We start from the raw sequence: 13,130 nt of genomic DNA, 5'->3' as shown, positions 1-13,130 counted from the left end.
CAAGCTGGTCTCAAACTCTTGAGCTTGAGTGATCCTCCTGCCTTGGCCTCCCAGAATGTTAGGATTGCAGGCATGAGCCACCACAACCGGCCTATTCCTCATTTTTTAGATGCCAGTCTTCTGTAAAGATCTGTCCCTCATTATCTGTGGCTGTTTGTTAACCTGGCCATACAGTTTCTACTGAAAAGGCAGGATAAGTACTTAATGTTTTTATTTAATCACCAGTATTTAGAATAAGGAATTGTTATAATAGTATCCAGTAGTGTCAAATGCTTTCTCTCTCCCCTCCACCCCTCTCAGAAACACCATTTTGGACTTATGGATTTTCGTGTGTTACAATCATTTCTAACCATTATTCTGTTTGATGCTGTAATACTTAAAAATTTGGCCAGTGGAAGCTGTTTCAAGCCAATTCCTGTCTCCTTTTAACATAACCTTATTTATCTTTGAATGTTTTTTTATTTTCTGGCATAATATATCCTGGTGTGATTTGTGTATTCCCAGCCTGAAACCTGAAATCAGCCATATCTCCAAGAAGCACTAGTTTCTTTTAGTGGGAATGCTATTTAGAAACCAAAATTTAGGTGCTCATGATTCATTTTGCTACTGGAGTGTCCCTACTACTAGGCCTTTTTATGGAACAGAACTAGGATATAGAGTCTTTTAAAAATTACAAGGCTGATTATGGACTAAATTGTTTTTAACCAACCCTCTGCCAAAAATAACTAGAAGGTCTAAACAAAAAGTATAACTATTTTAAGTCACTAAAATCTGCCAAGGCAGTGACAAGTTGCAAAATCAAGATCTTAGAGAAGGGGGGAGTTCGATTACATGAACCCAATCATTTGGGACCACTTTCCCCCTAAAGAGATCCTTTAATTCCTGAAATGCAGTGGCTGACAAACTGAGAATTTGAGTAGAGCTTTTGACCCTGTGGTTGGGGAGTACAAAAATTGGAGTTCATAAGGGCCTCTGGTAAATATCTAGGGCTTTTGGTTGGTACTCTGAAAAGATACAAACTTAGCAGTAACAGAGAGCAGGAGATAGACTTGTTTTCACAAAAACTGAAGCCCAGCTGCAAATACTTTCTTTTTTTTGAGACAGTCTCACTTTGTCGCCCAGGCTAGAGTGAGTGCCGTGGTGTCAGCCTAGCTCACAGCAACCTCAAACTCCTGGGCTCAAGCAATCCTTCTGCCTCAGCCTCCAGAGTAGCTGGAACTACAGGCATGCACCACCATGCCCGGCTAATTTTTTCTCTATATATTAGTTGGTCAATTAATTTCTTTCTATTTATGGTAGAGACGGGGTCTCACTCTTGCTCAGGTTGGTTTCGAACTCCTGACTTCGAGTAGTCCACCCGCCTCAGCCTCCCAGAGTGCTAGGATTATAGGCGTGAGCAACCGTGCCCATGCCCGGCCTGCAAATACTTTCTATCTCTGATTGGATTACTCAAGATTAATTAAGAACCAGTTGCCAGTGCACTTAAGCTAGATGTTTGCCAGAAGCAAATGTAAGTCCTCTCTGGAAGAAGATGAGATCATCCAAAGACTTAAATTATCCTGCAGATATATTTTCACATACTTTTGACCCTTGGTATCTGTGAGGGATTGGTTCCACAACCCCTAATACCAAAATCCATGGATGTTCAAGGTCCTGCTATAAAATGGTATAGTATTTGCGCATCCTCCTGTATACTTGAAATCATCTCTAGATTACTTATACTAGCTAATACAATGTAAATGTTGCGTAAATTGTTGCACTGTATTGTTTAGGGAGTAATGACAGGAAAAAAAGTCTGTGTATGTTCAGTACAGATGCAACCATCCTTTTTTTTTTTAAATATTTTTGATCTGTGGTTGGTTGAATCCAGAGATGCAGAACCCACAGGTAAGGAGGGCCAACTGTATAATTTTTAGAATTCTATTTTTTAAAAAAACATTTGTTCATAAGAGATCTCTATATATCCTGGATACAAAGTCCTTATAAATGCCTTTTATTTTTTTACCATTTATATGGTTACAAATACCTTCTCCCAATTTTTGATATTTTACTTTCTTACTGGAGTCTTACGATAAATAAAAATTCTTAATTTCAGTATAGATAAAAACATTAAGTGTTTTCCTTTTAATGGTTTTTGCTTTTTATGTACTGTTTAAGAAATCCTTCTATACCCTGAAATCATAAATATATTCTCCACTACTATCTTGTTAAAGTAACACAGTTTGGCATTCTATATATATGTCTTCAGTCCACCTGGAATTATTTTCAGTGAGGGATGGAACAGGAATTCAATCATTTTGTTTTTTATTTGTCTTGCCATTTGTCTCAGCACTATTTATATAAAATGGTGTCTTACTGATTTTAGTTTCCTTTGCGGCTAGTTTGTCTGGCATGTAGTAGACTTTATGAATGAATTTGAATGAAGGATATATTTTGATAGTGTGAAATTCTTTTTGTAGGTTTCTTATGGTTTTCACAGCATATTGTCTAATTTACTAATAGATTTTTTTATACTGTACTCCTTATGTTCTATTTACTTATCAATTATTAATGCCTTTCATTTACTGAAATCCTATTGGCACTAAATAAATGTTTGTTGAATTTTCTTTTTATCTGCTTTAAATTTCCTTTGGTTTATTATAGTGATGTTAGTTAACAGTAATAATAAGACTTGTTTGATACATTTTTTTTAAATTTTTATTTCTGTTTTTTTTTTTGGAGACAGGATCTCATTCTGTTGCCCTGGGTACAGTTCAGTGGTATCATCATAGTTCACTGCATCCTCAAACTCCTGGGCTCAAGCCATCCTCCTGCCTCAGCCTCCTGAATAGCTGGGAATACAGGTGTGAGCCATCATGCCTGGCTAATTTTTCTGTTTTGTAGAGATGGGGTCTCACTCTTGGTCAGGCTGGTCTTGAACTCCTGACTCCAAGTGATCCTCCCACCTTGGTCCCCAAAGTGCTAGGATTATAGGGATGAGCCACCACACCCAGTCTGATACATTTTTTGAGCTCTTTGTCTTGGACTATGTTTCTTAACCCTAACAGAACATTAGAAACACCTGGAGAGACTTTGCTACCTGTCATTTGGGGTCTACCTCCAGTACAGTCAAATTAGTATTTTTTAAGTTTCCCAGTTGGCTTTTGTGTGTAGTTCAGGTTGAAAAGCACTGATATGGGACATGACCAGATACTTTTGGCTTTTTGCATTTCTTTTAGGTATGTTTTCTTTTGCAAAGTCCCTTTCATTTTATAAGTTTAAAAGGAATTTTTTTTGGACAATTTCCATGAAACTTTTACTCTTTGAGATTTTAAAACATACATAGAAGAGACTCTGGAAATTTTTGTTGCATAATTGTTATTTATGGCTGAAATTTTTTGACCCTTCCTCATATCTCATATTCCATGCAGTTAAATTCAGCAGATACTTATTGAGCATTTGCTTTGTGCCAGGCGTTATGCAAAGGCTTGGTGAATAAGAAAAACTCTTTGATCTTCTGGAGCCTGTAGTCTCCTTATGAGCTTTACAAAAGAGAAGGGGTATAGGGTTCTGTGTAGTTATACAGCAGGGGGGATTAAACCTATTTTGGGGGTCAAGGAATGACTCCCTAAAGAAACATTTAAGCTTAGACTTTAAGAATGAGTTCATAAAACATGTTCTTTAGATACATTGGACTTTATCAAAATTAAAACGTTTTGTGTATCAAAGGACATTATCAAGAATGTGAAAAGACAATGTACAGAATAGGAGAAAATATTTGCAAATCATGTCTCTGATAAGGGTCTACTCTCAGAATATATAAAAAGCTCATACAGTTTAACTATAAAAAGAAATACAACCCAACTAAAAAATGAACAGAAGACATAAATAGACAGTTCTCCAAAGGTGATATACAAATGGCCAACAAGTATGTAAAAAGACATCCAACTTTGTTAGGCATTAAGAAAATGTAAATCAAAACCACAGTAAGATATCCCTTCACACCCAGCAGATTGACTATCACAAAAAATTGGAATATAACAGGTGTTGGTAAGATGTGGACAAATAGGAACCCCTGTATAATATATTGCCGATGGAAATGTAAAATAGTGACCCCACTGTGAAAAACAGTTTGGTAGATACTCAAAAAGACGTGGAATTACCATTTTACCCAGCAATTACACTCCTAAGTATATACTCAAAAGAACTGAAAACAGGCAGTCAAGCAAATACTTGTACATGAATGTTCAGAGCAACACTTTGAAATAGCCAAGGTATAAATAACCAAATATCAATCAACAGATGGATGAATAAACAAGTAGTGTTATATACATATTATGTAATGGAATAATATTTAGCCATAAAAAGTACTGATATATACTATAACAGGATGACCTTGAAAACATGATGCCATTTAGCATAGAAACCAGAAACAAAAGGTCACACATTGTATGCTTTCTTTTAAATGAAATATTTAGAATAGACAGTTCCATAGGAGATAGCAAATTAGTGGTTGCCAGGGCATTGGGGGGGTAGGGCATAGGAAGAGATTATTTAAAGGGTATAGTGTGTTCTTCTGAGTAGTTAAAAAAGTTTTGAACCTGGAGAGAGTTGGTGGTTGTACAACATTGTAAATACACGAAATGCCACTAATTGTATACTTTACAATTGATTGTATTATATAAATTTCGCTTCCAAAAAATGTACATAAACCTAACATTACATTTTTAAAAATTGTCTAATTCACTTCATAGTTCTTAAAAAAATTTCAAAAAATTGTATGAACATACAGTTTTAAGTGCTTAAATATTTCTTCTGAGTAGAGTTTGTCAACCTAAATAAATAACAAGTAGAGAGGCTCTCTAAAAGAAATTGTTTGAGAGTAGAGCATTGCAATGGGAATATATGAGCCATAGTAAACTGTGTGTGTATTTATGGAGGTAAAGGAAGGCAAGGGTTTTTAAAGAAAAACAGGATTACATAATTGTTTTGAAATGATTATCCTTGGCTACAAAGACCAATAACAGGGGTAATGCCAGTATGAGGTTGGACAGGCAATTTGGGGCAGATGTCCTTGCAGAGGTATTTTTTGCATAAAGTTGTGGTGGCTTTTGTGTAAGAATGCAGTTTTTGCAGAGTCTTTGTGATAGTTTTTGTTAAGGCATACAAGTGTAAGAGCCCTTACTTCTTAGCCTTTTCCAGCTATGTTTGTCAGCATTTTGAAAACACTAGTCCATTTTGATTCTGTCAACTTCCATAAATTATTACTGTTACATAATCAGTATTTTACAGATTTTGTTAAATAATTATTAAACATTAAAAGTGAAATTTATTGGAAATGTATCTTCTAATGATAGAGATTTTTTATGTCATTTAGTTTGTGTCCATGGATGAATACTATATGAGTGAATGCTAAAAGGATTTACCATCAATTCTATTCCTATTTTATGATTTATTAGACTGAAATGCTGAGAAACCTTGTTAATACAATAAGCAAATGGTAATGGAAGGAGTTTTGTTATGACAGTGTCACTTCTACTTAGTCATATACCAAAAAGCGCATAGTGATTTAGTATAAAATTGACTTTTAATGATTAATCAGCTGACAACTCAGGTTTTCCTTAAAGTTTTTTGAAAAATGAAGAATTGGAAAACAGTTCACTTGCATAACTATTTGCTAATCATTAGAGTCACTTACTACTTTCTCAACACCTACACTAGTATTTCCAGTCAGCTCTATGTTTAGTGCTTCAGAGGTTTTTGCCTATCAGGGAGCTGTACTATGGTAATAAGAGACAAGGGTTGGGAAATGTTTTTCTTTTGCAAAATGGAAAAGCATTATTATTAAAGGGAAGAAGGAAAAGATGAATTCTCATGACATAGGCAGAGTAGTTTTTGAAATGATTACATGTCAAAGATGAAAATCTTCTGATGCCCTTAAAATTATCTGTGCCCATGTACCTCTTGAAAAATCTTTGTGTACTCACAGAATGCCATACTCCTTCTGAGGTTTTATATAAAGTGCTTCTTACTGCCTGCCTTCAGCTAAGAATCTTTGAATAGCTTGGAACTTCTATGCACTGTGAATAAAAAGAGATGAAAATTTAAAAAGTAGAATTTGGCTCTAAAGTTATATCTTTGAAAATGGCTTTCTTTTTTATTTTGTGTCTGGAATAAATGTAGAATTAATACAAAATTCTTTAAAAGTGATTGAATTAGGAGTGTTGGCTTCTCTTATAATTCCTTTTCTAAAATCTTTCCCAGGTCAATGAATGGTCATTGAAGATAAGAAAGGAAATGAGAGTTGTGGACAGGCAAATAAGAGGTAAATTATGATTTTATGTCTCCTATTCTCTGCCCTCTTGGTATATTTTGCTTCAGTTCATAAAAATAAACTGCATCTGTGTATCATAAGGCATAGTTTATTCCTATATTAATTATTTACAGCTGTACTTAGTTTGCTTTTTAATTATATAATCAGTATTAAAAAAGAGATAATTAAACTATATTTTATAAGAACAAAAGAAACCTCTTGCTACTTATGAAGAAACGTCTTTATGGAATTCAAATGAAATAAATTGCACATAAAGAATACAATGACATCACTACTCTGTTTATCTAGCATGACTGTAAATTGAGGAAAATATATTTCTAAATGAAGTTAATTTTTTTTGAGTTCCACTTAAAATTAAGGTAATTTGCAAAGGGATGGTAATGTTTAAAACTTTTAAGATATTTAACACGTTCATGATTGGAGAAGAATTAATACCGTAAATATATCCCAACATAATTCCTTTAAAAAAGAAGTGGAGATTGGTCAGAAAGTGACTGCCATTAAAAAAAAAAAAAGAATTGGAGAGGGGAATTCCATTCCAAGCCATGGTGGAGTAAATTGGTTCTGGACTTGAATTTGGACTCCCATCATAAATAAAAATTTGGATGAAGCAAGAAAGAAAAAACCGCACAAAGTCTATGAACCAGCTGTTTTCAAACATTGGGCAGCTGGCCATACAGGATTGTGATCACTGAGAGAAAAGAAACACAGAGAGCCATAATATGGCCCTGTCTTTCTGTGTAGAGATACTTTCAGGATCAAAGCCCATAGAAGGAGATTCCAAGCTGAGCATGGTGGTTTCCCTGAGTTGAGGAGACAAAAATCAGGATTCAGGAGGCTGAAATGGCTGGAATTTGTGGGGCAGATTATCAGAAGGGAAATATTCAGAAAGAACTCCAAATAGCTGCATAGGAACCCTTTGAGTCTTTGGCTAAACACTAAGCTGTGCTTACTTAAGAGTGAAATTTCAACAGACTAGGCAAAGAACAATTACAGGGAACAGAATAACTACCAGGAAGCTATAAGCTGAATAATTCCCAGAGCTAATAAAAGTTTGAGAGGTGGCCAAATTCTGATCAGACACAGTAAAGAGACTTTGTTGAACATGTGGGTCATTCATTAGAGACCTAAGAAGGGTCACATGTTAGTATTAAGGCTAAGGTAGCCATAGAATAAAGTTTACCATAAGCCCATACCAACAAACAAGACCTAAAAATAAGACTTGAAAGCTAATCTCCAAGAAACTTAACTGCCTGCCAAAGTAAAGCTTAATGCCCTTTACAGGAGAACTACAGAATTCAGACACACGACAATGAAACATTCACAGTGGCCAGCATCCTATGAAAAATTACTGTGAAGAATTAGGAAAATGTGACCCAAAATCAAGATAAAAGTTTGGCTATAGAAATAGACCCAAAAAACCCAGATGATTGAATTAGTGGACCAGGATTTTAAATGGCTATTTTAAATATGTTAAGGAGTTTAAAGGAAAATATGAACATAATGAGAAGATAAATAGAATATATAGAAAAGTACAAATAGAACTTCTAGAGATGAAAGTTCTGAAATAAAGTGAAATTAAATGAAAACTTTACTGAATGGGCTTAACAGCAAATTAGACACTATGAAAAATAAGATCAGTGAAAATGAAGGTAGTACAGATTGAGTATCCCTAGTCTGAAAATCCATAATGCTCCAGTGAGCATTTCCTTTGAGTATCATGTTGGTGCGCACAAAGTTTTAAGATTTTGGAGCAGCTTGGATTTTGCACTTTCTGGTTAGGGATGCTCAACTAGTATAATGCAAATACTCCAAAATAAGAAGAAAAAAACCCAAAAAACCACCTCTGAATGACTTTGCTCCCAAGCATTTGGAAAAGGAATACTCAGCCTGTAATACAAACTATCCAAACTGTAGTGCAGAGAGAAAAAAGAAAAAAAAAACAACACAGAGCTTCTGTGACTTGTGGAACGATATCAAGTGGTCTAATGTACAATTTGAATCTTAGGAGGAGAAAAGTCAGGAAGGGAGCAGATGAAATAATAGCTGAATGTTTTCCAAACATGATGAAAATGGTAAGCCCGCAGATCCAAGGACCATCTCCAAATAAGATAAACACACAAAAAACTGGCCAGGTGTGGTGACTCACGCCTATAATCCTAGCACTCTGAGAGGCCAAGGCGGGCAGATTGCTCGAGGTCAGGAGTTCAAAATGAGCCTGAGCGAGACCCCGCATCTACTAAAATTAGAAAGAAAATTGACCATCTAAAAATATATATACAAAAAATTAGCCGGGCATGGTGGCACATGCCTGTAGTCCCAGCTACTCGGGAGGCTGAGGCAGTAGGATCCCTTGAGGCCAGGAGTTTGAGGTTGCTGTGAGCTAGGCTGATGCCATGGCACTCACTCTAGCCTGAGCAACAAAGTGAGACTCTGTCTCAAAAAAAAAAAAAAAAGAAAAGAACAAACATACACACACACACACACAAAACCATACAAAGGCATAGCATGTTCAAATTACTAAAAACAGAGATAAAACAGCCCAAGAAAAAGATATGTTAAGTACAAGAAACAGTGATAAGCATGATTAAAAAATTCATACCTGAAACATTACAAAATATCTTTAATATGGTGAAAGAAAAGTAAAAAACATTATCCGAGACCCAGTGAAAATAGCATTCAAAGGTGAAGGTGAGGATTTCTTGAGCCCAGGAGTTTGAGGTTGCTGTGAACTAGGCTGACACCACTCTGTAGCCCGGGCAACAGAGTGAGACTCTTGTCTCAAAAAAAAAAAGAAAAAAGAAAAAGAAAGGTGAAGGTAAAATAAAGATGTTTTCAAATAAAAGATAGAACTTGTTGCCAGTACAAGAAATTTTAAAGGAAGTTGTAGGCTAAAGGAAAATCATGCCAGATACAAACTTGGATTTATACAAAGGAATGAAGTATGTTGGAAATAGTAAGGATGTAAGTAAATGATTTTTGTCTCTTTTAAAAATTTCTTTAACAACTTATTGACTTTTTTTCTTTTTTCTTTGTATATATTCATGGCATATTTAAGTGCAATTTTGCTACACTGATATATTGCATTGTCGTGAAATCAAGGCCTTCGGTGCATCCATCCACCAAGCAACCTCCCATCATCCATCCCCCACTCCCCTCTGAGTCTCCGTTGTCTATCATTCTCCACTCTGCTTCTGTGTGTACTCGTTATTTAGCTCCCTCTTATAAGTGAGAATATGTGATATTTGTCTCTGAGTTGTGGCCTCTAGTTCCATCATAGTTGCTGCAAAAGACATGATTACATTCTTGCTAATGACTGAATAGTATTCCGTTGTGTATATATTACCACATTTTCTTTATCAATCCTCCATTGATGGACACTTAAGTTGATTCCCTATCTTTGCCATTGTGAATAGTGCTGCAATAACAAACAAGTGCAGTTATCTTTTTATATATTGATGTCTTTTTCTTTGGGGAGGTACCCAGTAGTGGGATTGCTGGGTGGTATGGTATTAATAGTTCTATTTTTAGTTCTTTGAGAAATCTCCATACTGTTTTTCTTAGAGATTGTAATAATTTACATTTTCCCCAACAGTGTAAAAAAGTTCCCTTTTCTTTGCATCCTTGATAACATGATTTTTTTGTCTTTTTAATCATAGCCATTCTAATTGGTTAAATAAGATAGTATCTCATTGTGTTTGTAATTTGCATCTCTTTGATGATTAGTGTTGTTGAACATTTTTTTCATATGCTTATTGGCCATTTGTCTTCTTTTGAAAAATGTTTATTCATGTCCTTGGCCCGATTTTTAATGCAGTTATTTGGTTTTTTGTTGTTGTTGAGTTGAATTTTTTGTAATTCTGGATATTGGTGTATATTGTTATTGGTGTACAGAGTGCTTTGTTGGAAGTATATATAGTTTGCAAATATTTTCTCCCATTCCACAGGTTATCTGTTCATTCTGTTGATAATTTCTTTTGCTGTGTAAAAGCTCTATGGCTTAATTAAGTCCCATTTGTCTATTTTTGTTTTTGTTGCCTGTGTTTTTGAGGTGTTAATGATGAATTCTTTACCTAGGTTAATGTCCAGAAGAATTTTCCCTAGATTTTCTTCTAGCATTTTTATAGGTCTTACATTCAGGTCTTACATTCAGGTCATTAATTCATCTTCAGTTGATTTTTGTATATGATTAGAGGTAGGGATTCAGTTTCATTCTAATTCATATGATACTCCAAATTTCCTAGCACCATTTATTGAAAATGGTGTGCTTTCCCTGGTATATAATCTTGTCAGCTTTGTCAAAGACCAGTTGGCTGTAAGTATGTGTCTTTATTTCTGGGTTCTCTATTCTGTTCCATTCATCTGTGTGTCTGTTTTCATACTAGTACCATGCTGTTTTGGTTACTAAAACCCATAGTATAATTTGAAATCAGGCAGTGCGATGCCTCCAGTTTCATTCTTTTTTTTTTTTTTTTTTGAGACAGAGTCTCGCTTTGTTGTCCAGGCTAGAGTGAGTGCCGTGGTGTCAGCCTAGCTCACAGCAACCTCAAACTCCTGGGCTTGAGTGATCCTTCTGCCTCAGCCTCCCGAGTAGCTGGGACTACAGGCATGCGCCACCATGCCCGGCTAATTTTTTATATATATATCAGTTGGCCAATTAATTTCTTTCTATTTATAGTAGAGACGGGGTCTCGCTCTTGCTCAGGCTGGTTTTGAACTCCTGACCTTGAGCAATCCGCCCGCCTCGGCCTCCCAAGAGCTAGGATTACAGGCGTGAGCCACAGCCCCGGCCTCCAGTTTCATTCTTTTTGCTTAGGATTTACTTGGCTATTTGGGCTCTTTTTTGATTCCATATGAACTTTGGAATTGTTTTTTCTAATTCTGTAAAAATGACATTCATATTTTGATAGGGTGGGGCATTGAACCTATTGATTGCTTTAGGCAGTATGGTCATTTTTGTGGTATTCTCCCAACCCACAAGCATGGGTGATTTTTCATTTGTTTGTGTCATCAACAATTTCTTTCATCAGTGTTTTGTATTTTCCTTGTAGAAATCTTTCACCTCCTTGATTAAATTTATTCCTAGGTGTTTTATTTTTTGTGTAGCTATTGTAAATGGAATTGCCTTCTTGATTTGGTTCTCATCTAGATCATTCCTGGTATATAGAATGCTACTGATTTCTGTATATTGTTTTTGTATTGTGACACTTTACTGTTCATTTATCAAATCTGGTGCGTTGTGTTCTAAATTTAGATATCCAAAGAGAAGAAGAAAAAGTGAAACGATCTGTGAAAGATGCTGCCAAGAAAGGCCAGAAGGATGTCTGTGTAGTTCTGGCCAAGGAGATGATCAGGTCAAGGAAGGCGGTGAGCAAGCTCTATGCATCCAAAGCACACATGAACTCAGTCCTTATGGGTATGAAGAATCAGCTTGGTAAGTCTACTTACCTTACAGTCACCTTGTAATGCTGATGTTGTCACTATTATTATCAATATGGGTTTCCTTGAATAGGAAGAACTTAGCTCTGGTTTTTATTTTTTATTTTTTTTTAGAGATAAAGCGCTCTGTCACCCAGGCTGGAGTGCAGTGGCGTCATCATAGCTCACTGCGACTTTATACTCCTGGGCTCAAGTGATACTCCTACCTCTGCCTCTCCAGTAGCTGAAACTAATGGCACACACCACCATGACCAGCTAATTTTTAAACATAGGGTCTTGCTGGGTTGCCTGGGCTGTTCTTAAACTTCTGGCTTATTCTCCCACCTCAGCTTCCTGAAGTGCTGGAATTGTAGGCATGAGCCACTGAGCCTGATTTTTATTTTTTGTATTGTCTTAGTTGGGTGTTATACAAAATGCAAAATGTAATAATAATTATCTTATTATTCATTTCTTTTGGCATTGTTTTCAAACTAATAACAAAAGCTACATATAAATCTGCTTTGTTTAGAAGTTAGAATATATTCAACAATGTTATCGAGTGACCTGGGAATTGAGTTGTAGGGGTAAGAGGCCAGCCAGTATATTGGGCTGGAAGATGAAGAAAAAAGTTTCCTCCCTTTGTCCTAGGCCAAGACCAGCCTCAGGCAAAATTTTAAACCAACCTGTTTGGCTTTCACTTTCACCTACCTCCTTTTCTGCCTTATCGCTGACTGTCTACCTGATGCTTCTTCACATTTTAGGAATCTGCAGGTCACATAATGGGTATTCAGCATACATGGGAACCATCAATTTTAGATGATTTTTAAAAACCCATGATATTTAAACTAAAAAGAAACATCATTTTATTTCCTTTTGGTGTCTAGTACCATGCTATTTGTGGTCTTTCACAGGTATCTGTTTCCAGGTCAGTGACAGCGCGAGTCATGGGTTAAATTTTACATCCAGTTGGTTTCTTTTCATATTCTGTCAAATTGGGAAGTCTAAACTCAGAATTATAGTTCTTTGGTAATGGTAGCACAGTGACTGTCAGGTATTTAGGTTGAATACAGACTCAGAAATTCTGCTGAAGCTGGGTGTGGTGGCATGCATCTATAGTCCCACCTGCACAGGAGGCTGAGGCAGGAGGATGGCCTTAGCCCAGGAGTTTGAGGCTGTAGTTTGTGTTGATCACACCTGTGAATAGCCGTTGCACTCCAGCCTGGGCAATATAGCAAGACCCTGGCTCTAAAAAAAGAAAGAAAGAAATTATGGAGAAAATTTTCACTAAAGAATATTTTCAACTCTCTATCACATACTCCGTTGATGCATATATCACACTCAAAAGAAGCTAGAAGACTGAATGTTTTCATTTATAGGATGGTGCCAAATGCATTATTCA

At 35.9% G+C, this 13,130-nt stretch overlaps 1 protein-coding gene across 2 annotated transcripts in view; it reads left to right on the top strand.

Moving 5' to 3' along the window:
- Positions 1-13,130, top strand: part of RNF103 (ring finger protein 103) — a 94,973-nt gene that overhangs the window by 58,090 nt on the left and 23,753 nt on the right. For both annotated transcript variants that reach the window (XM_012774332.3, XM_012774330.3), the window contains 2 exons: positions 6,244-6,304; positions 11,568-11,747. In XM_012774332.3, the coding sequence (XP_012629786.1) occupies positions 6,244-6,304; positions 11,568-11,747 (241 nt within the window). The remainder of the gene's footprint in view (positions 1-6,243; positions 6,305-11,567; positions 11,748-13,130) is intronic.

The sequence above is a fragment of the Microcebus murinus genome, chromosome 3 (assembly GCF_040939455.1).
Source record: "Microcebus murinus isolate Inina chromosome 3, M.murinus_Inina_mat1.0, whole genome shotgun sequence".
NCBI classification, from domain to species: domain Eukaryota; kingdom Metazoa; phylum Chordata; class Mammalia; order Primates; family Cheirogaleidae; genus Microcebus; species Microcebus murinus.
This window is presented reverse-complemented; position numbering and strand designations above follow the sequence as displayed.